This window comes from Episyrphus balteatus, chromosome 2 (genome assembly GCF_945859705.1).
Source record: "Episyrphus balteatus chromosome 2, idEpiBalt1.1, whole genome shotgun sequence".
NCBI lineage: Eukaryota > Metazoa > Arthropoda > Insecta > Diptera > Syrphidae > Episyrphus > Episyrphus balteatus.
Genome location: NC_079135.1, coordinates 59,041,725 through 59,067,242, shown reverse-complemented (window position 1 = coordinate 59,067,242; position 25,518 = coordinate 59,041,725). Strand labels below are relative to the sequence as shown.

Genomic DNA, 25,518 nt, shown 5'->3' with positions numbered 1-25,518 from the left:
TAAATGCCAAACTCACACTTAAAACTTTTCAACTTTTTCTTAAAACCAAAGTAGCACCCTCCGCTTGCTCTTCCTCGTGTGTGAGTTCGCATTGCCGGGATCCATTTGAACATAAAATCTATAAGTTTATTTTCAATACTTGCAAAATTGCTTTCCATTACAAAGGTAGACATTTATTAATCAGACCTGACACATGTACGATAAAATCTTAAAATATTCCTTTTCATTTCTTAAAACATTTGGTATTAAATTACTAATATTATGGCAGACAGCTTTAGTACTAAATACTAGAATTTATACTCCCACCGACACCACTGGGCCCTGGCAGTTGCACTGCATTACCGACAATGTTGGTTTGTTGTACATTTTCAGTCGTTTGAGAGCTGTCACTCCATTCTGTCATAATTTTTTTGATTATAAACATTGCACCTTCTTCATCGCATTTCAGGTTATTATTTTGGTCGAAATATAATGTTTTATTGTCAAATAAAAGCGTTTGCCCCCGAATTAGAACTTTTGCGTTTTTGTTGTATGCATTTATGTTTGCTTTTATTTGTAGCAGATGTCTCCTTTTTTCACGAGCTGCTTTTATATAATCTCGGTGGATAGAGATTCCAGTGTTTCGCAATTTGATTGCTGCCTTTAATATACGTGGTACATCATCACAATCCTGCATTTCGACGATAACATTCGCTATTTTATTGTTTCCCGAGCGAATTACTTTTGTTCTGGTTATTTTTGCTAGGTTGTTTTGTTGTAAAAGATCTAAACAAACATTTTTTGCTTTCTCCTTCACATGCTGATCGTCCTCCTGAGTGGGGATATGCAGTATCAAGTTTTTTTCGTTTGATTTCCTTTCAAGAAAATCAATTTGACGTTCGAGATTCAGACATTTCTTCTCAAATTGTTGAAGTTTGCATTGGAAGTAAGCATTTCATTGTTACGTTCTAGGCACTCCATTTTTGTCTTGACTTCAACCAAGTCAGATTTTGTAGGCAAGTTTTTCAGGCGATCATCAAGTAATGCTGCTAGTGAGCATTCAAGAGTTTTCAGATCCACCACCTGCATATTTCCGATTTGGGCATCATTTTTAGGATTGGCATGTTGAGAAGAAGATTGCAATTCTGGTGAAAAGACAGAACATGGTCGTTTCGGCAGTTGTGTGTAGTCGTTGTACGTGTTGGTAGGGTTATTGTTATTGTTTTTACTTGGCGGGGTTCTTTGTAAGCTACTCATTTTGTAGGAAGTTTTTTTCACTTAGATACAAAGCAAAAGTTTTAGCTCACCTTTGACTAGATGATTCCCAAATAGTTACTTTTAGTTTTGAAACCTTGTATCACTTTTGAAAGACTTTTTTAACAATAAAAACCACAAAATTCACGGAGCTTAATTACAATGTCAACCAAACTTTATCGAACCAGAGTTGCCAATCGATGGTAAACAATAAGCAAACACAAACAAAATAGACCAAAGAATTTCAAAGCCATTTAAAATAAGATACAGGGGTATAACTGCAGAAGAAAAAAGCGTGCGTTAATTTTGAGCAGGAGTGTATATTTTTGCTCACAGTATTTTTAATATAAATTGTTGTAAAAGTGTCTATTTTAGCTTTTTTAACTTTGAAAATTCCATTAATCACACATACAAACCTAGTTCAAAAGAATGCCACTTCGTAAGTTGGCGCTGATGCACTTTTTCTTTCTGTTCTTTTCTATTTATTGAAAAAAAACTTGCTCTTGCGTTCTCATTTTCTCGTTATATTTTGTTTTTTCTTTTTTGTGTTCACATAATGCTTTTTTTTGTTTCCTATTTTCTCATTCAGGCAGGCAGAAATCATTCATTTATCATGAAACTATAAAGATGCTGCAGAGAGTAGATATTTTTTGCTAGATCATTATCTTTGGTTTTCAAAAAGGGTTGTTTTGTTCTTATTGACTCCTGTTTTTTTCCAACTCGCGCGTGCGAGTTGACATTTCTCGAATATCTTCTAAACGGTTAAAGCAATCAATTTCATTACAAGGAATTTTTTGTAGAACGTTTAAGCCCCTACAAGAATATATCTTGCTAATTTGAAAATAATGAAGTTTCAGTGAATTAGAAATTTTTTAAAAATATAAAATGTTTTTATATTTTTTTTTAACTTTGACCTCGAATATCTTTAGAATGGTTAGATTAATGAAAAAAGTTAATAAGACCTTTTTTGTGGAGCAATCAATTTCCAACAAGAATATGTCTTGCGCGTTTGATCATTATAATTTTTCAATTTGTTACAAAATTAAGAACAAAAAACGAATTTTTAAAGATTTTCTCAATTTTTGGACCTCAAATATCTATTCAACGGTTAGATAAACGAAAAAAGTGCATAAGGCCTTTTTTGTAGAGCGTTCAATTTCCTACAAGAATATGAAAAGAAATTTGCTAAAAAGTCAATTAATAAAAAAATTATTTTTTTTTAGTAGAAGCTTGATGTAAAAATGGAAAATTGCAAAGCGGAGGACCTTCCCATTAATATAAAGAGCTCATATTTGGTGTGTATATTCTAGAGGGGTCTAGCAATCGATTTTTCAGAGTACCAATTCAAAAAAAAAAAAAAATTTCGATTTTTTTGACCCACCCTAATGTACATATGTATGTACACTAGAGTGACCGCAAGAAATCAATTTTCGAAATTTGTGTTCCGCCTTTGCAGATTTTTAAATAGCAAAAATTTCAGCTCCATTGGATATGTCTAAATGGTGCCGACACTCGCTCAAAGTATCAAAAATCTCTGTTTTTTCACTGTTTTTCGCAGTAAATTAGCTCTAGCTTCCAAACAGAGGGGGTTATTTTCACTTTTTATATATTAAATTAAAGGTAGTGTTGTTACACATAACTCAGATGCTAAATTTGTTTAGTTTTACTAAAAACACAAAATATTGTCATCAATTTAAATTTTCAGTACTTACCTCAAAAAGAGCTGAAGGGCAAACTCGATTTAAAATGAAACTTTTTTTTTTAACTGTTTTAACTGTTTTAACAAAAAAATGAAACATTAAACAGATTTCTAAAAAAAAAAAAAATACTTAATTTCGTCTTATGCCTACTTTTCACGAGACGATTTTAGCCGCACGATATGTCGTTCCCATACATTCCCATTACATTTCTAATACATAACTAATGAAGTAATTACTAAAAAAAATGTGTCAAGAGATTTACTTAAAGTAGTTTTGGAAGCATCAGGATACAATTTTCGGCACTCACTGACTACTTGAAGTACATATAGTTTTTGTTCCTCATCTTTAGTTAAAAGGTTATTAAAATTGGTTATTAATTTGACTCCTCTTTCTGTCATGTCATTTACGACTTTAAGTGATTGCACTTTTTTAAAGCCTTCTTTTAAATGCGGGTTTCCATGCAAAAGATTTGGAGGTGCTTTGAGAAAACTTGTGCCTATTTTCAATCGGCTGAAAACACTTAAAATTGTTAAAACTTCTTTTAAAATCAAAACAAAAACGCAACAGAATTAATACTCACATTCTATTTTAAGTTAATTTATTTTACATACAAAGTAAAATTAGCAAAAAGCGCGAGTTTATTTTAATAAAATTATTGAACTACCAACGAAACGACTCGTGAAGCTTAAACTTCATAAAAAAAAAAAAAAACAAATATGTATTTTACAACTGCATTTTATTTTTTTTTTTTCTATAAAAAAAAACATAGCAGGTTCAACCCCCAATGGGTGCCTTTTTTGTTTTTTTTTCAGTCAATTTTACTCTGTGCCTCTATTGTTGATAAAATTACTATAAATTATTATATATTATTTTTGTTGATTAAATTATTATATATTATACGAGAAGCATTTCGATTAGATACCTTTCAAATTCAATCCAAATTCAATCCTTTCTATAACATACCTAGAAAGTTTTATTTTAAATCGAGTTTGCACTTCAGCTCTTTTTGAGGTAAGTACTGAAAATTTAAATTGATGACAATATTTTTTTTTATTAGTAAAACTAAACAAGTTAAGCATCTGAGTTATTAGTAGAGTAACTAAACCAAATTATTAGGGAACCCGGCCGAACAGCTCTGATTTTGACGATTTTTTTTTCAAACGTAGGTAATTAAAAATACTTTAAAGTCTATAGATTAAAAATTGCCGGTGTTGGCGTATTGTTTTTTAAAATTAAAATTAATTTCTTTTTAACAGAACCATTTTTTTTTTTGCTTAAATTTCATAAAACAAATGATAGCAAAAGATTCTCTAGGTAATTTAAGGAAAATATATAAAAGGCAGTAAGGGACAATCTTCCATCGTTTAAGCGATAAATGCAATTTTCTAACATTCTGACCTCAAACACAAAAAAAATATTTTGAAAACAACGGCAACACCTACAATACTTTAAAATACATTTTTAAAAAGCCAGAAGCTCATTCTTATCTCTTAAATTTAAATCCACTAAATTTAATCAAGACTTTTTGAAAAAATGTTCCTCAAACTCAGAATTAAAAAAAAAATGTTATTAGAAAAATTTAAAATTACTTTTTTCCAAACTTTTTCTAATAAAATATGAATTTATTTAAAAAAAATGTTTGGCCATAAATATTATCAGTTGAATTTCGAAGCAAAAAAGGTAAATTATATCACACTTTTGAAAAAAAAATGAATAATTACTTCAATTTCAATGGTTTTTTTTTATTAAAACTGAATTTTTGCATTGAAATAATTAATTTTCTCAAATACTGTGGTAAATAGGAACTTTAAATTTTTTCTATTTAACTTTCAACAGTAAGGGTTATTAAATGAATAAAAAATAATTTTATGTTTAGATGTTGAACTTAAAAAAAAAATAAGTTACATTTTTTTTCAAAACTTTTATTAAAAAAAGTTCTTCGAAAATGAAATACTTTTTAATTTTTTTCATAAACCGTAATACATATTGACATTTCCTTTTATAATTTGAAATCATAATAAATGCGGCCAAAAAAATTTGAAAATAAATGCATTTTACATTACGACCAAGTTTAAAAAACGACATGTTAAAATTTTTTCAATAATTTTTTTTTTCAAAAATCTGAGTTCAATTACCATTCTTTCAAAAGCCGTTCATTCAATTAACTCCATTTTAATTTTACATATATGACTAAGCTTCTAGCTTTTAAAAAATGTATATTTGAATATTGTAGGTGTTGCCGTTGTGTTCAAATATTTTTTTTTGTGTTTGAAGTCAATTAATAAGAAAATTGCATCTATCGCTTGAACTATGGAAGATTGTCCCTCACTCCCATACATTTTTTTTCCTTGAATTTCCTAGACAATCTTTTGGCATCAATTAATTTATGAATTTTAAGAAAAATTTTTGAAAAAGATTTGTTTTTGTTCACAAAAATCTTCAATTAAATTTAAAAAATCAAAACGGCAACACCGGCAATTTTTAATCTATAGACTTTAAAGTATTTTAATTACCGACGTTTGAAAAAAAAGATCATCAAAATCTAAGCTGTTCGGCCGGGTTCCCTAATATTGCCAATTTTTGAGCTTTAGTTACTCCACTATATGTGTAACAACACTATCTTTAATTTAATATATAAAAAGTGAAAATAAACCCCTCTGTTTGGAAGCTAGAGCTAATTTTCTGCGAAAAACAGAGATTTCTGATACTTTGAGAGAGTATCGGCATCATTTAGACTTATCCAATCGAGGTGAAATTTTGGCTATCTAAAAATCTGCAAAGGCGGAACATTTAATGGGGTTCCCCCGAAAAAAATTCGACAAAAAATTTTTCTATGGGAGTTGCGGTCACTCTAATATACAATGATTGAATTTCATATTTAGGTTGATTTCTGGGTTGTACCTTTTGTTTATTTATTATTTATTACACTCGCGCGTGCGTGCGTGAAAAATACGTTTTTGTGATTTTTCGGCTGGTGTTTATCGTAGAATAAATTTTGTTGTCTTGTTTTGTAGAAAAACGTATTCTTTCATTTTTATTTATTTTACATTTGTTTTTTAATGTTTAGAGATGATAGTGAGTTCTATTTTAACTTTGGTAGGTACAACTTTAAATTACCTCCAACTTTTTTTGGCACAAAAACAAAAATATACTTTTCTGAAGGTTTTTGGGGTGCTGATTTTTAATCCGAAGTCAGAAAAAATTAGGCGTGGCAAAATCGCATCGTCACCTCCTGGCGGTGTCCGCTGGATATCCAACTAACGACGAGCGGTGGATCCATTCGATCCATGGACTGAGTCACCTGAGTTATCTTTTCAGGAACTAGGAGCAAAAGAACTGAAATATCGCTCTGAATACACCAGCCCACCATTAAATCCAAGAGCGTCTGACACATATATAAACTATGGATAGAAGTAACTGACCTATTTATGGTACGAACACAAAGTTAAAAAATTATGGCAATGAGCAAAACGACTAGATTAAATACCCCAGGTGGCAATCCGTGAAACTGGTAAATCCCCTCTCTTTAGAAGTCGGTCCTATGGATTTTGAGGATGACCAATTATTGCTTATAAATATTGAGAGACGGAGTTCAAAGCTACAAAGAACTCCCCCAAACAAATTTACTCCAGGGGTTACATCATCGACAACCCCAAACAATACTATTGATGTTAAACACATCAGAGAAAAAGGGACCAAGAACAATGAAGAGATCGACATTACAGACCAACAGAGTTCCATCGAAGACAAAGAGATAGACTAATCAAAATCAAAGAACTACTTTGAAGAATGGTAAATTGAAATAGCGGCAAGAAAACAACTTAAAGTTCTGGTTCAAAGTCTTCAGTTGCAAGTGAAAAAAAACTCGAAGAGAAAGTTTCCTTGCTTGACAAGAAAGATTCAGAGTCCACGCTTCAGTTAAGTCCAAAATATATTGAACCTGAATATCAAACTGATGAAGAAGAGCTCTTGAGAAAAAGAGAAAAAGAAAAATAAGCGTATAACAAAAAAACTTAAACGTAGTCCTGAGATTTGTTCAAGAAATCAGAAGAGCTCTAAAACCGAAAATAATAAAGAGTTGATTACAGGAACTGAAGAAGCGAATAATGTGGTAGCTGTTGCTAAACTAAAATCTCATGCTAAAGGCAGCAACAAAAATTACACCACCACCAATTATGATCTCAGGATTTCCAATTTTTGGAGATCTTAAGAAAATAATAGAAAAATGTACTAAAAAAGCTTGCAAATTCACATCGTACAACAAAGATAACTGGAAAGTCACAGTCGAAGAAGCCGACGAGTATAAATCTGTCACTGAAGTACTGAACAAACAAACACCAAATACAATGGCACTCATATGAGAACAAAGCTACAAGGCCAATAAAAGTTGTAGCCAGAGGTCTTCATTCCTCGTGATCTCCCGAGGAAGTAGTGGAAGATCTTGTACAAATAGGCTTCAAAGCCCTTCATGCAGTCAGTCTATTTAAGAACGAGACAATAAGAAACTCCTCTGGAGAATCGACGAAAAATAAGAGGTTACTACCTTTATTCATGCTAACTTTTGACAGTAAACAAAGTCTCGAGGAGATTTATAAAGTAAGATCAATCTTGGGCATAGCTGTAAAAATTGAACCACTCCGAAAATCAAAAGTTGTTCCGCAGTGCAAACGTTGCCAATCTTTTGGTCATACCCAAAAATACTGCAACCGCGAGTTTGCTTGTGTAAAGTGCGAAGGAAAACATGCAACTAAAAATTGTCCGATGAGCAAAGATCAGAAAGCAAAATGTGTGAACTGTCAGGGTAATCACCCGGCAAGCTATTACTCCAGTCAAAGCGTCGGAAAAAAGGGCCTAACCTTGCGCACAGAGGCACTGTCAGTTTTTATTTCATGGATCGATAGGGGTATATTTAAAAGGCTTAACCCCAATTTCTCACCGCATGATCATTCTTTTTAGCGGAGTTATTCACAGAAATGAATTTTTTGAGATATTTTACTTCACAGCTAATATCTTTGCTCCAGATTGTCTAAGACCAAAAAATAAACAAACATTCTCTTCTTTATAATATTTTCTATCGTTGTATGTAATTTCATTGTATTTGAGTGAGTAAATACAAAATGGCAGCCATTTAAAGTCAAATTCTTGTTGTTAAAAAACACATTTTTTTTCATTATTTCGAAAAAAGCTTATATTATGATTGACATTTTTCTAACTATTTTGTAGCCCTATTCATGTCCTGCATTTTACAGAAAAAATCAGCTCGTTATCACCAAAGATGGCCGAGCAATTGATAAATGAACGCATGCAAAACTGGTGCGAAAACACCCAAAAATATCGTTTATTGGGAATAACTCGGCTTCAGAGTGTCCTATGACAAAAAATAAAGCTATTGATTGTTCGTTACAACATTTTCTATCGATTTAGTGCACATTATTTTTATTGAAACAAATAAAAAATAAGTAATATTAAGTCAAAGACGTTTTTTTGTTTAGCAAACTCTTGCCTTATTATTTTGTAAACGGTGCAAGTATTGGCTAACAAAATAAAATACTGTTGTAGTCCTTTAAATTATCTACATTTAAAAAAAAAATAGCTCTCTACGACCCACACGAGCCGAGAAATTAATTTTTTAAAAAAGTTCCAAATGACCAACGAAAAACATGAGGCAACTCCTCTTATAACAAGAAACAATGAAAACAACCCCTCTCACTGAGAACTAGTATTCGACTTATAAACAAGGGAAATTTTTTTAATTTTCTTACGGAGTGATGCTTTTTTAAAATTATAATAACTCGGCTCCCGTGGATCATAGAGAGCTAATTTTTTTTAAATTGTAGATAATTTAAAGGACTACAACAGTATTTTATTTTGTTCGCCAATATTAGCACTGTTTACAAAATAATATGGCAAGAGTTTGCTAAACAAAAAAAACGTCCTTGACTTAATATTACTTATTTTTTATTTGTTTCAACAAAAATAATGTGCACCAAATCGATAGAAAATGTTGTAACGAACAATCAATAGCCTTATTTTTTGTCGTAGGACACTCTGAAGCAAAAAACGATATTTTTGGGTGTTTTCGCACGGGTTTTGCATGTGTTCATTTATCAATTGCTCGGCCATCTTTGGTGATAACGGGGACATGCAGGACATGAATAGGGCTACAAAATAGGTTAGAAAAATGTCAATCATGATATAAGCTTTTTTCGAAATAATGAAAAAAATGTGTTTTTTAACAACAAGAATTTGACTTTAAATGGCTGCCATTTTGTATTTACTCACTCAAATACAATGAAATTACATACAACGATAAATATTATAAGGAAGAGAATGTGTGTTTATTTTTTGGTCTACGACAATCTGGAGCAAAGATATTAGCTTTGAAGTAAAATATCCCAAAAAATGCATTTTTGTGAATAACTCCGCTAAAAAGAATGATCATGTGGTGAGAAATTGGGGTTAAGCCTTTTAAATATACCCCTATCGATCCATGAAAAAACTGACAGTGCCTCTGTGCGCAAGGTCAAATGACGCTTTGACTGGAGTATATAGAATCAAAGAATTGATAAACAGGATTTCAATATCAAACAGCTAAGCGAAAAAGTCGCTCTTAAAAAACAATGATGGACAACACAAAATCGCTACATGGAATGCAAACGGTCTTTTACAACATTTATCTGAGTTAAAAATCTTTTTAGATCTAGAACATATCGATATTTTACTGGTGTAACTCATTTCTCCAATGGGCAAAGTCTAGATAATGTAATAGAAAACTGTTCATGTTACCACGCTCCACATCCAGCTGACAAGGCAAGAGGTGGATCGGCGATTCTTATAATAGAAAGCTTAAAACTATGAAGAAACCAAGTTTACTAATGAAAATATGCAAGCAACAACTATTAATAGCCCTGTTCCATTGGAGGTTGTAGTTTACTACTAGTAGATGTTTTGGTTAATCTAGTACTATCATCTACTCATGCTCTTCTTCCCGAGTAGATACGATTTGTATTGAATTCGTTGAAAGTTCCATTGAAAATAGCTAGTAAACTACTAGTAGTACTTTCAAGATGATTAAACAACGTTTAGCCGTCTAAGCGACAATCTTAAAAAACAAATTTACAAATTCAAAAATGATTCATTCAGTACATTCCTAAAGAATTTAACGACTGATGCTTCAACCGATTTTTCGCTAAGGAAGGCAGCCCAGCGCCTGAAAAGACCCCAGTTACAAAACTCGCCCTTGAAATCTCAAGATGGGAAATGGATCGGTAACCCAAAAGAAAAATCTAACCTTTTCGCTGAGCATCTTGCGAACGTTTTTAATCCAACAAACGCGACTGAAAATAGCTTACAGTTTGTTGATAAGATAGATGAAAGTGAAATACCAATTGTATGACTAAAAGAAATAAAAAGTATGTGTTTACATCAACTATCAAATACAAAATCACCAGGTTACGATCTAATTAATGCTCAGGTTATGAAAGAAATCCCCTTGAAAGCCTTCATAAAACTCCAATATATAATAAATGCATGCCTTAAGCACCGGTATGTCCCACACCATTGGAAAATTGCTGAAGTAATTGTCATACCCAAGCAAGGTAAACCACCTACAGAAGTGACGTCTTACAGACCAATATCGCTTATACGAATAATGGCAAAAGTTTTTGTTCAGCTATTTTCTTAGAACTTGAAATATTGAAATATAGAAAAATGTACTGGTTACTTGGTAACAACGCTAATTTATCAACCCAAAACAAAATAATGCTGTATAATCCAGTACTAAAGCCTGTTTGGACCTATGGAATCCAATTATGGGGCTGTACAAAGAAAACAAATACCGAAATCATCCAAAAATTCCAAAATTCCAGTCATACTAATTCTGATATGGAGTCCGTCTTGAATATAAGAAACCATGTTTGGAGATTAAGACGAACCAAGCCTCATGAACTTATGGTCTAAAAAACATGGGAACGATTAAAAGTTTAAACTTCCCCCAAAGTGATTTTACAAAGTTAAGAAAGAAAGATTAAAGAATGATTAAGAGGTAGTTTTAGTGGTTATGAGTCCCACACTACTTGGTGTCGAATACTGCCAAGTGTCTTTTGAAGATTTTCTCCTGCCAAAAAAAAAAAAATATTATTATGCAGCTACAAAATCATATACAAACCATATCGGGGTTTTTAATTCTTTAATTTTTTTTTTTAAAGACGAGGTTTTTGGCTTTACAAAATGTATAGCACGTTATTTTATCGTTGATTTTTAATAATTTTTTTTCCCAAATTAAGCGATTTTTTTTTAATTGCCTCTCCCCTCTAGGAGCCCTCTAGGGGGAATAGACCCCCCTCCCATACGGTTTTAATAAACGCTCTAGATTTTTGGCAATTTCCTCCTGAATAACCCCGGATATGTACGTACATACATTTTCATATCAACCCGGGCGATCGCGATATACCTACCCCTAACGAGACAATCGGCCTTATCACGTGTTCTATCGGTTCGGAAAATAATCAAGAATGATATGAAATTCTCGACTACGGGCTGATACCGTCATTATTTTTTCGGGAATCGTAGCAAATTTCCGATACGAATGGAATTTATAATAACGCCGAAAAAATTTCAACTAGCAAGAAAAACCAAAAAGTCAAAGAACATGAAAATCAATCCTTCTGTGTATCTAACTAACTGTTCATATTTTTATACACAGTGAACATAGGATACTGTCAAGTACATTATAACCAAAGAAACCATATAACACATCCTCTACCTACTTTCCCGCTGAGCAATCACAGTAGTTCTAGTTACACAAATTTCTCTGATACCCAAAAAACTCAAATGCCATCCACAACTGCAACATGAAGTTTCTTTTTCATTTCAAAAATAAATAGGAACACACTCCAGAAATCTTTCATAAAAATATTGAATTCAAAACTAGTTTTCGTCCACAAACACCATATCCATATAAAGATCTATGTATATCAATCCGCACGCGTGAGTGCGATGGCGATCTCATAAAGAAACTGAAAACCAACATCCTGAGAGAAAAAAATCTTGAATAAGAATGAATCTTGATAAAAATCCAGATTCAGATTTTTGAATCTCAGATTAATTTTTTTGAATCCCAAGACGCAAACAAATCATGAAATCTGAGATTTTCCCACAATTTCCTCTCTTCACCCCCGCTTTCAGCTGTCAGATTCACAAATCTCATTCTGAATCTCGTCAATAGAAAACGATACAATCTATCCGAAAGGTGATTGAACTCACCCAAAGTTTATCAGGTTTTTTTTTTCTACAGAATTTATTTCCCATACAAATTTTGACAGCCCATTTCTACCGAAAGAACATTCTAAGGTTTTTACTGTGTCTATGGGTTTTCCGCGTTAACATGAATACCCCTAATTAAATAATATTTGCGCAAGCAGTTTTAAAAAAAAAGGACTTTTTAAATGATATTGGATTTTTAAAGGTTTCAAGACAATTATTTTTTTCTAGATAGGTACCATTTGAATTCACTTCCTTCGTGTTTGTCTTTTCTTGTCATTTTTCAGATTTTCTCGGAAAAAGGCTCAAAAGTTTCGCTTGGTCCCAAAAATAGGTCTCTGAAAATTTGAGCCCTTAATATTAATGTTTAGTACTTCCGTCTATGGGTTTTCCGCGTTAACATGAATACCCCTAATTAAATAATAGTTGCAGAAGCAGTTTATAATAAAAAAAAAGGACTTTCTAAATGATAATATTCGATTTTTAAAGGTTTCAAGACAATTATTTTTTTCTAGATAGGTAGTAGGTACCATTTGAATTCTCTCCTTCGTGTTTATCTTTTCATGCCATTTTTCAGATTTTCTCGGAAAAAGGCTCAAAAGTTTCGATTAGTCCCAAAAATAGGTCTCTGAAAATTTGAGCCCTTAATATTAATGTTTAGTACTTCCGCGTCGCACTTTTTTATTTACCATAAGAATAACGCAGGAGTTTTTTTTACTTCTGATTCTTATAACTAATGAAGGATAAACTCCACTGCCATGCGGATTAAATATTTTTGTAGAGAATATTTTTATACTCCAACTAGTATAGTGTTTTTTCATATAATCAACTCCATCAGAAGCTATTCAAGGTCAAAGGTAAATTTATTCTTAATTCAACCGATTTCTTTGCAATAACTACTATACTTACGGTGACCATCCGTCCCGGTTCACCCGGGACTGTCCCGCATTTCAACAGCTTGTCCCGGTTTTTTATTTAAGAAACCCGGAACGTATAAGTGTCCCGTATTTTGGAATTTGTCCCGTGATTATCCCGTATTTGCACATTTTCTGATTTTTTTTACCGACTTCCAAAAAGGAGGAAGTATTCAATTCGTCTGTATTTTTTTTTTTAATTTATTTTTTTATGTCTGTTAACTCATAACTTTGGACGGAGTGAACCAATTTTGATAATTCTTTTTGTATTGGAAAGCTGGTGCTTGCAGCGTGGTTTTGTATTGGAATGTTAGTGCTTGCAGTGTGGTCCAGTTCTGGCTATAGAATCTATGAGAAAACCATAAAACCTAGTTTCGATCCATGGAAGTCGTTTTTTTTTTGATAAAAATGAATATTATTTATTCAAAATTTTAAAAACTTTGAACGGAAAACAAGAAAAAACAATCTTTAGTTGCTTTAAATTAAAAGTTTTTCTAATAAGTCTCCAAAGTCAAAAAACTCTTTTAGAGTAAGAAAAATTACTTGGACAGTTAAATGTCAGTGAAAAACGATTGAAAACTCTCCAAATATTCTAACACAGTAAAGAATTTCAGTGGTTAAGCTGCGTAAATATGCATCGAAAAACTAAATTTTCGTATTTCGTCGTGCTGGTTTTATATGAAAATTTTCAATTTCACTTCAAGACTAGGCTTTAGTTTTAAAATTTTTTGTCATTTTGTTTAGTTCCAGCTTGTATTTGTCGAGTTGAAAAGCTATATCAGGAAAAGTTTTTTTTTATTGAAAAAATATTTTTTTAGAAGTTAGGTACCTATTATAAATCCGCTTAAATGATTTCAATGAAAATGCTCCCATCAAATCGTTTAAGAAATCATCGTATCAAAATAAGGAAATTATCAAAACTCATTTTAAAAAAATAAAATTTTTATTTTTTTTTTGTGAAAAATCAATATTTTCGAAACGATCCACACAGGCGGATTTTCCAAAATTCCTGGTCAAAACCTCAAAAATAAAGTAAGCCATGACGGTCGACGTGGCATATTTTTCTAATGTCATTGGCCTGTTACACCCAACGATGATTTGCATAAAATTTTTAACTCATATTTTAATTGTTAAAAATTGAAACAAAGTTTACCTTAAAGAAAAACAATTCATCGCGGTTTATTCCTTGTTGTGCTTTTAATTCCAAATATTAAGCCGAGAAAGTGTTTGACCTATTTTGAATCATGTATTATGCACCTGGGGATATTTGCCTATGTGTTTTCAGTGAAGTTTGTGTTAATTTCTCAAGTGTTTAATAAAAAAAAAAGAAAAAAACGTATTTGTTCGCAGAGCCTAAAAAGAAAACCATTTCATAAGACTTAAAAGTATCAGATCCAGTAACATCGAGCTACGTTGTTAGACTTATATAAATTGTACACATATAAGCTTTATATATATGCCAGATTAAGTTGCTAAAAAGCACTACTCTGCGAATTATACACATAAATATTGATTTGAATATGACAAAAAAACAAATTTCCTTAATTTTAATTTTGAATTTAAGTTTACTGTTTGTATTATTTCAAGGTTTATCTTCTGAAAATGTGGTTATATACCGTAAAAACTTAAGACGGACCCATATGTAACAGATATTTTAAGAAAATATACAAAAAAAATCCAAAATCAAACGAATATCCCAAAGAATTGAAGTATTTATTAGATAATGTATGTTTATACAAAAAAATAATGGAATAATGTTTACCTTTTGTTTTTTAATTGAAAATAATTGTTTTCTATGAATAAATTATGTTGTACTTAGTATTTCCTTACTTTTTTAAACCTAGAAAAGTGATTTATTAGTTTTGGCCACAAATTTAAAGAAATCCGCCTGTGTGCGATCCAACGAATTTTTTATCTGTCCCTGGTTTCGCTTCTAGAAATATGGTCACCGTAACTATACTATATACTATATACACTGTACAACGCACATAAATGTACGAAGTACAGACACTTAACAGCATGGGCAACTGAGACCATTTGGCTGAGACAACACAAGACAATGACACAAGAGAGAGGCAGATAGACACAAAGAAATAACATATAACATAGAACTACGTGGCACAGAGGAGGAGACATAGTTGAAAATTGTCTCATATTATCGCACAGGTGGCTTTACAGTTAAAAAATTTATTTGCATACAAAATCAAGGCGATCAATAAAAATACTTGCTGTAACTGCACTTTAAATGAAAAAAAATTACTTGCGATAGGTACTATAGGGCAAGTTTAGGATTCGTAAAAAAAATCGAACTCGAGATAACAATTTTACATGACATTACGATGATGGAGAATGCCAAAAAAGTGGGTCCGGTAATTTTGTCTGTCTGTCTGTAAGAACTTCGAGCTACAGCCTAAACTACTAAAGCGATTTCTTGGTAGTTAACAGTTTTGGATGATTCCCTAGAGGACAAATTGAAGTTTTTTTAGGAACAAAACTAACGGTAACTGTCATATAACGGAAACAGAAAAGTTGATTTATTTCAAAAACGGCTCTAACGATTTTAATTAAAATTTTTCTGCTTACTGTTACACATAAGAGCCTCCTTTTGAAATAAAAAAAATATTTTTTGTATCGTTATTAACGGTACCTGCCATGGGCGGTTTTTTGGATTTATGAATTTCTCAAAAACGACAAAACAGATTTCGACCAAATTTTTAATACAGAAACGTTTAAACAATCATTATTTAAAAAAATTTTAAATTTTTCAAAAAACACATTTTTGGATTTTTAAAAAATATTTCAAAATTTTTTTTGGAAAAATCAATTTTTTGGAAACGGGTTGGTGAAAAATTTTGAAATTTCGTTTTTATGTGAAAATTAATTATTTATTGAAAATTGCATATCAACTTTTTTTTTAAATGTTAGAAAATTTTTATATACATATATAAAATTTTTTTTTTTAAAACGGCTCTAACGATTTTCGAAAATTTTTTCCTTAAAATTCCTTTTTATACTAGAAATAAAATGGCATACTTAGTTTTTAGTAAAAGATCATTTAAAACGGTATTTAATTATTTATAAAAACAGATTTTATTTTTTTTTGCACCACTAACGAAATTCCGTGAAAATATCAAATTTTAAATTTTCCGTAAATAATTATTATCTGAGCAATATCCACATTTAAACGCAATTACAAAGACTAACAATTCTTTTAAAATTAAGACCTTTTTCAAATTTCTGCTATTAGTATTAACAGAGAAATTACACGGTGCGACACTGAAAATACACCCGACAAATTACATAGTGTAGGCCATGCCTATCAAACTTGCGGCCCACAACGAATAACTTTGTGGCCTTCGACATTTTTGATAATTTTGAGCTTGAAACCCGGTACACAGATCCGAGCTAAATTTTAGGTCCCAATTTAGCCATCCATGGGCGGGCACCGCAGACATAGTAAGAAAAATTCTCAGGTAAGTTTTCAGAGGTGTTATCAATGAAAAAAGTTGATCAATTCAGGGTTAATCAAATACTGTATCACTTTATAGTCCGGTCAAATTAGACTAAAATAAGGGGGTGAGGTTACATTAATTCCCAGCAAGCTGAAAATTGGTAGGATTGTTGGAAACACCATCATAAATTAAATCTAAAAAGTCCTCATCGATCCGAGGCCTGGAAAAAAATTTACGGGGGGTCAAAGGTCACAAAAACTGGTTTTTCACGATTTTCAGAAAAACGGTAAGTCTTATGAAAAAATTTTCAATGCAAGAATTGTAGATCAGATTATTATATATAAAAAGTGTCATGACACTTTTTTTCCTAAGACCCACCGTTTTTTAGGTATAACGATTCAAAAAGTTGAAGTTGAGTTGTAATCGTCATAATCAGGCCTATTCTGAAAAAAAACTCCTAACTGAAAAGTTCCTGAAATTTCATTAATTTTTTAGCTTGAATTTCGTTCCTCGATGGTTAAATATATGGGGAAAGCAAAAAAAAAAATGGAAATTTTCGCCATTTTTCCGATTGGGGCCCTTCTCCCGAAACCATTTCCCTGGGAATTTTTGTTTAGAATATGTCTGAATATATACAGGGTGTGCAATAGAGAATGGACAACCCTAAAACGGCTGATAGCTACACTTATGACTGTTCTAAAAACAGATAGAAAAAAGTTCTATCGCAACCAGTTCATAAAATATTGGCTTTTTTTCGTTCAGTGTATTTTAAATTTTATCATCTTATGTTTTCGTTCACTACAACCACTTATGAATACATTTTATTTATTTCTTTTTTTTATAATTTTCTACAATAATTGTATGATTACATAAACGCTTTAAAAACTGCAAAGCTATTGCACATTTTCGTAAAAAAAATTTTGAAATCTGTTTTTTGATGCAAAATGTAAAAAAGGTATTTTATGAAAAATTTTTAACACCTGTGGTATAAAATAAATCTATGGAAACCTAGGTGGCCAACTTTCTTAAAAACAATCTCGTTTAAGGGGAATATTTTTAAGAAAGTTGGCCACCTAGGTTTCCATAGATTTATTTTATATCACAGGTGTTTAAAATTTTTCATAAAATAACTTTTTTACATTTTGCATCAAAAAACAGATTTCAAAATTTTTTTTACGAAAATGTGCAGTAGCTTTGCAGTTTTTAAAGCGTTTATGTAATCATACAATTATTGTAGAAAATTATAAAAAAAAAGAAAGAAATAAAATTCATTCATAAGTGGTTGTAGTGAACGAAAACATAAGATGATAAAATTTAAAATACACTGAACGAAAAAAAGCCAATATTTTATGAACTGGTTGCGATAGAACTGTTTTCTATCTGTTTTTAGAACAGTCAGTGTAGCTATCAGCCGTTTAAGGGTTGTCCATTCTCTATTGCACACCCTGTATATATTCAGACATATTCTAAACAAAAATTCCCAGGGAAATGGTTTCGGGAGAAGGGCCCCAATCGGAAAAATGGCGAAAATTTCCATTTTTTTTTTTGCTTTCCCCATATATTTAACCATCGAGGAACGAAATTCAAGCTAAAAAATTAATGAAATTTCAGGAACTTTTCAGTTAGGAGTTTTTTTTCAGAATAGGCCTGATTATGACGATTACAACTCAACTTCAACTTTTTGAATCGTTATACCTAAAAAACGGTGGGTCTTAGGAAAAAAAGTGTCATGACACTTTTTATATATAATAATCTGGTCTACAATTCTTGCATTGAAAATTTTTTCATAAGACTTACCGTTTTTCTGAAAATCGTGCAAAACCAGTTTTTGTGACCTTTGACCCCACGTAAATTTTTTTCCAGGCCTCGGATCGATGAGGACTTTTTAGATTTAATTTATGATGGTGTTTCCAACAATCCTACCAATTTTCAGCTTGCTGGGAATTAATGTAACCTCGGATGTCTAAATTGACCGGACTATTATTGTATCCTTATTTAAGTCTGAATGTTTAAAAAATAATTGACGAATGGTTAATGTTTCATAAATTAATTTATTAACAAGTCCAGCTACGTAAAAACAGAAAATAAAGAGGTTTTTTAGAAAAAAGTAGTTTTGGTTTTTTGTTTATTCTCGAAAATAATTCTCGGACAATTTTATAAAAGAAAATGATTTTGTCAAGCCTTTTGGATGAACCATTAAAAAGATACAAAATTCTAAACACAAATACACAATCTTTCCCATACAAATCGTATGGGAAATAGAAAATTGCGATGCGGCGGTACTAAATGTTAACATTAAGGGCTGAAACTTTTACAGTATTTTTTTTTCGTCATTTCCAACAATATTTTCAACAATGCTTTGAACAAAAAAAAAAATTTTTTTTCTTCTTCTTCTTCCTTTTTCTCGGCGCTGTTATGATCTCGATGTCGCACAGTGGGACGACCCATAGCAATAAATAAAAAAATCGAATATTATTGCGGTACTTTTGAGTGATTGGTATGTCATCCCAAATATATTTAGGTTCTAACTGCATCAAAATTATTTGCGTTGTCCAATTAGTGCAAAAGTTATAGAGTGCTAAACATTGTCTAGTTTAATTTTTTTTTGGTGGTGAAAAATCAGGTTGTAATTTGTCTTACTCCCAAAATTTTTTGTGCGGTAAAAAATTACTTTAATTATGGATAATAACACTTATCGAGGTATATTAATTAATATTTTACTATAAAAAATGTTTTGTTTTGTTGAGTTTTGTTTTTATTAGTGATTTTCCAAGTGTTGGTAGAAAAAAAATTTTTTTTGACTTTGAGTAAGATTTTCTTTTTTACACCTAAAAGGCTCTCTGGGGTTTTTATGGTTTTATACTCAGGAAAGTGTCCTCTAAAGGAATCAAGAAAAAAAAACTTGCCCCAATTTGCCCTAAGTACTTATAATCGCGTTTTTTTAGGTTCGACCCCCTATATCAAAAATGGCCAAAATTTAAAAACTTGACTGGATAGTGCGAAAACAGACGATTTGATGAGTTCTGTTTGAAAATTCAACAACTTCTTGGCTTAGAGGAGTCAACAGGAGATGTAGAAGCTCAAATACAGGAAGTAACTAAATTTTATTGCCTCAAAGTAAAGTAGAAGATGGAGCAGTCTTCTAGAAGACTGAATCGGTTCATAAGCGCTAACGAATAATGGCTGAATTCTAGTCTGAATATAACATCAATTTAAAACAAAAAAATGCTGTTTAAACCAATATTATTTATAACATTTTACCATTTTAATCAAAAATGATGGGATCAAATTCTATAAAAATGCAAAAATTCTTAGCAGTTGTCAAATTTCCGGTCAAAAAGTTCACATATATCAAATTATGATCGAGATATATACCAATATTCATCAAAAAATTATAGAGATCTTAGTTTTCCCCTAGAATTTAACCCGGACGACTTAAGTCATACCTCCGAAATCGACAATGAATAAAATGTTTTGTTTCTTCATTTTGTTATTTTCTTATTTGTTTGAATATTCAAATTATAGTGTTTTATTATCTATACTATTATTAGTTCTATTTTATATAAATTATTTTACATAAATAAAAAGAAAATCCTAAAAAAAAAGTTCGCTGCTCAACTCTTTTAATTAAATAAAAATGAATTTCCTGGCTAAAACGTTTCCATTTATCTGGTTTTCATGTTTAATTCATAGATTTAGGTGTAAATAGACGTCTTACTGCAACTTTGCGTAGTTTCAGTCACTAAAACACAAGATATTAGAAATGCCGATTTTTCCATACATTCGTCCCACTGTGTGTCGAGGGGATCATAACTATCCCACGTAACTGCTTCACACTAGTGATCCGCCTGTGGGGTTCGCCGGGTTGACCTCAGAAATCGGCGGCAAGCCTCCCGGTTTTGTATTGTTCCATTTCTAAGGCCAATTGAATGCTGGTGGTTTTGCATTTGCTTGTACCAGGAGTTTTTAGGCCTACCTTTCTTTTTATTTTCTATGCGTATGCATGTATAATGCATAAATGCATGTATGATACCTATTGTTTATTTTGTTTGTATATTTGAGTATTTTGTTTGTAGGTATTAAGATAAAAAATATAAGGCTTAAAAGATAAAAAAAAAATATGGGAAAAGGCAATAACGAGAGAAAAGGCATAAGAGGCAATAACGAAAGAAAAAGCAGAAAAAGGCAAAATAAAATACATACATTTATAAGACATCCATTTACTGTTAATTAAAATAATTCTCATTTCAATGTTCAATATTGTAAATTAGTGCTTTATGTTTAATCACTTTAAAATACTTTATGTTTGTAATCATATATTTCATTGATTTAAAATTATTTCAAAAATCATATAAAAGGCAGAGCTTGATTCAAAACAAATCACTCTTGTTTGATATTTCGTTGAGCAAAGGTTGCCTAGCGCTAACGTTCTCAAAAAAGTATCACACCAGGGGGAGTGGTTTTGATTGTAAGCCAACCTTTAATCGTTTACTTAATTTTTTATTTACGACGTTTTCTTCAAAGCGCCTAAATAATTTAAGCGCCTCAGAATAAATAAACAAAGCTGCGATTTCTAGATTTGTGACAGATAATTTGAGAACTGATACTACACAATAGTGTGTAGTCACACCCACAAACATCAAGGACGAAAACCTGGTCCTACACATTTATGTATGTTTGGCTAGAGCGGAACGTCAAACGTGTTTGTCCAGTATCTTACGAGTGTGCAAGAAAAAAAGGTAAATTCCACAAAATCCTATCACTGGTCATTATATTAATATACCAAACTATTCACATTTTCGCCTAATATTTGTGTAGGAAACAGATTTCGTTGAAAGTAAGGAGTATTTCTTTTATTTATATATCTAAATTGTCAACATTTAAATATTGCAGGCAAATTAGTCAAAATATGGGCATGAAATCGCATTTTTCGCGGGACAGCATTTTTTTCATGGAATGTGTTCGGATGGTTGTCCTTATCATAAAAGTCAATTTGTTGGGATGATAGGAGGTCGGAAGCGGCCGCCATCTTGGAAAAGAGATTGGTATCGTTATTATTGAATAGCTCCATAGTTGTTCATTTTAACAAAAAATGACAAAGGTAAGACTTATTAACAATAAAATTATTTAAACAATGATATACAAACCTATAAAATGAGTCTACAATCGGTATTGTAACTATCATATTGTAGAAGTAATCTAACGTCGAAATAATCTATGTACTAATAAAAAGTGTGAAAAAACCAAGTTTTCTGCTACTAGGCCGAGCAAATTTTGGGAGTAGAGTTATAACCAAAATATAAGTACGCAGTTCTGTAGCCATATGCGTTTTAATATCGAAGTCACAGGGCTGACAACTCCAATTCTATGCTTTATACGATTTTCGGGGGATTAAATAACGTAAGTTTTCCAATTAATGTGAATAGGTCAAATTTACAATAATTCAAAATATAAATATAAAAACTGATGCTCTGTCATTTTTCCTAAATCTGGACACCACAATCTCGGATATGCGGTTAGTAGAACTCAAGATATAAGTTTATTTTAACTAACCATATCGGGGTTTTTTAATTGAAATAAATAAACAAAAAATTAAACACAAAAGTCTCCAAAACATAATCGCATAAATGGCTTATATCTTGAGTTCTTTTGGTCGCATCCTCAAGATTGAGCAGTTGAGAGTTAGGAAAAATGACAGAGCATCAGTTTTTATATTTATAATTTGAAGTACTATACATTTTGTCCATTCACATTAACTGGAAAACTTACGTCATTTAACCCGCCGAAATCATATAAATATAAAGCATAAAATTAGAGTTGTCAGACCTTTGAATTCGATATTACGCCGCTCCCGACCTCCTATCATCTCAACAAATTGACTTTTATGATAAGGACAACCACCCGAACACATTCCATGAAAAAAATTTTGCCCCGCGAAAATCCTATTTAATTGACTAATTTGTCTGAGCTAAATAATTGATACGGAAATATGCTTTTGTTAATAGAATAACAAATCAAAACAGAAAGGTGGAATATATTTTAAATGTTTTGTTAGCGTGCCCTACTCATTGTAAAAAAAATTACATTTTTTACAAAATACCACGCAGTTAGTTTTTATATTAAAAACTATTTACCGATGAACTTAACTGTTTGCATAATCGTACTATGAGTATTTAGCTGTATATTACTAATTTTGTGTTTAAAAAAGAACAATTGAACTATTTGTAGATTAGGTGAGTAGACTCAAGTCACAAATCATAAGCACCCATCGACCTCACCTAATAGGAAAAAAATCATGAAATATATGTGTGAACTTTATACGAAACTTACTTTCAATGTTGAATTTGTCATTGAATTTGTTGTATCAATATCTGATAATGTTCCTTGACCCGAATCCAGTATGTGTCCTAATTTTCTTTTATCTTTGATATCTGAAACTCTGTTCACATCTTCTTCGTTGGTTTTACCAAAAAAATTAATTTCTTTTGACAAAAGCTGTTGGAGAATATTGGGCTCGTGCTGTGCTGCGTTTAAAAATGGCGTTCTGTGGTATGATGCTGCCGCAGATGAAAAAACTACTGCAGCTGTTGGATTTATTCTTATTGCTTTCGATGTGTCGTGTTTCAAAATTCTCACTGATTTGAGACTGCTGGTAGGTTCAGTAATTGAACATTGACTGCTGGGTGACTCAGTATTTGAGCATTCTGTCTTAAGATCTTGGGGACTTTCTTTTGGCTGGCGCTTTGTGGAATTGCTCGTGGTCAAATACCTAGGTTGTGTTGTTCCTCTTTTTAACAGCCTCTTTACAGTTTTATCAGCAAGGGCAGGAAGACTTTCATGGAGAGAGTTTGTTTTACAAGATGACCCATCAGTGGTTAATCTGCTAGTTAAATTTAGTGGACAAGTTTGAAGTACTGTATTGCTTTCAAATAAATCAATATTTAAAGGTTTTGGCATTGTCAAGTCCTGTGGCATATCTTCAAATAATTTTGGGGAAAATATAGTTCTGCCAGGTTTAATTCCATCGGGGTTCTTATTATGATTAAATAAATTTGTTGAATTTGAAGGTGGAAAATTCAAAGTTTCTGTTTGTTTGTTTTGGAAATTATTAGAACTATCCTGTTCACAAATATTTTCTTCACCATTCCATTCGTTTTTTGGTTCTGATTTGAAAAACATTGTAGGCTGGTCTAATTGTTGTCTTATCGACGCGGGAATATTGAATGTCGTTTCAGTTTTTAAAAAGGATCTAGTTATTAAATTACTTGATTTAAATTGACTGATGTTAAGTTTTTCCTCTTGAGAACTTTGCCTTACTTCAGGAGAAGTATCGGTCGTTGTTAAATTCCAGTGATGCTCTTCAAAGGAATCAGAGGTAAGTGTCTCTTCGCCAGTGGATCTTCTAGAAGAAATTTGACTTGGTAAGTTGTTTTTTAACCCAGTCTCTAAAAACATTGCAGCTTCACTTGAAGGGCTTGCAATTAAGTTTCTTACGAAGTATACCGGCTTGTTGAGATAAACAGGCTTTGATAAATGTGTGGAGTCAATAATATTTAGTAAATTAGAAGAAGATGAATCAAGGTTTTCTATTTTAAGATAAGGTTTCATAACCATGCTAACATTTTGTTGATCTTTGTTTTTATTGATAAATTCTTTACCAGAATCAAAACTTCTCTTTTTGGAAACTATTATTTCTTTTGTTTTTTTAACATCCGCTTCTGTTGCCCTTATATCATCATCTGAGTCAGTGTCAAAACACTCGTAACCTCCTTCAATGGTACCATAGTCAATTTGTGGTTTGTCTTTGTATTTTTCGTAATCAATGTTGAGATGGGTAAGGCGATCATTTGCATCAGCCATACTCTGTTCAACGAGTTCCCGCTTTTTATTATCTTTAGTTAGTATAATTCTGCAGCGCTTTTTTAATTTCTTCCAGCAAACTGCCCATGTAAGACGTTTATATCTCGGTGCAATGAGTAGAGTAAGAAGATCTTCGCAGCATGTATTGTTCAACTTAACGCAAGTCAAAATTTTACTGAGTTCTGTGTATTGTTCAAAAGCTTCATCGTAGTTGGTAAACTTCATTAATTCTTCGGTATCAGTTACCGAATTCATCAAAGCAAAAGCTGGAAATCTGATGGTTTCTACTGTTTGGATATTAATATTATCAGCCGCGCCTGCAGCAGCAGCAAAAATTTCCTCAGCAAGATCTGATTTTTCTTCTGAGTTCCTTCCAGTTGCTTTTTTTGTTGAGTTTGTAAACCTGGACTTGGTATCTTTGCCAAGAGAACCAACCGGCCTTCCTCGCTTTGTTAGGTTCGAATTTTTGTTGTCTGATTGGTTTTCTTCAAAAAACGTATTTGAAACAGTTTTGTTTTTTGACCTTTCATTGATTTTAGGTTCTATTTTTTTTGGTCCATTTTTGTCTCTACGTTGTGCTCTCTTAACGTTGTGTTTGTTTTCAGATCTTTGAGAATTTAGATGACTAATAGAACCAACCGCATCAGAGCTTTGTAGACATCTTACACTTGTACCAAAAGTTATAGGATATACCGCAGTATCTAATAAGTTTGGAACGATTGCCTCGTTTGATATTGTTTCTTTTTCTTCTTCTTTGATTTTTGCTTTTGGCTCTGGAATCTCAATAACCTTGAGTTTTTGAGCTTGCTTTTTGATTGCTCGTAAGTTTCTTGCTCCACATCTCGTCACTGCATCCATAAACTCTCGACATGGATGCAATGAAAATGTAGTGAGCCATGCTTCCTGTTCTAAATATGGACTTTTATAGAAAAGTTTCGCGAGATCTCTGTAATACACTGCTAGATCTTTTTCTTTTTCAATTAATTCATCAGTTGACTGAACATCGTTATATTTATAATCCTGAATGATATTGATTTCTTCGCATATAATAGTAAGAAGAAGTGTTATTTTACTGGCATGCCATTCAGCGTGAGACTA

The 25,518-nt window shown here is 31.7% G+C and overlaps 1 protein-coding gene across 1 annotated transcript in view; it reads right to left on the bottom strand.

The window, feature by feature from the left end:
• The window catches only part of LOC129908808 (uncharacterized), a 208,149-nt gene that overhangs the window by 109,709 nt on the left and 72,922 nt on the right, over positions 1-25,518 (bottom strand). The window contains exon 6 of the mRNA XM_055985573.1: positions 22,891-25,515. Within this exon, the coding sequence (XP_055841548.1) occupies positions 22,891-25,515 (2,625 nt within the window). The remainder of the gene's footprint in view (positions 1-22,890; positions 25,516-25,518) is intronic.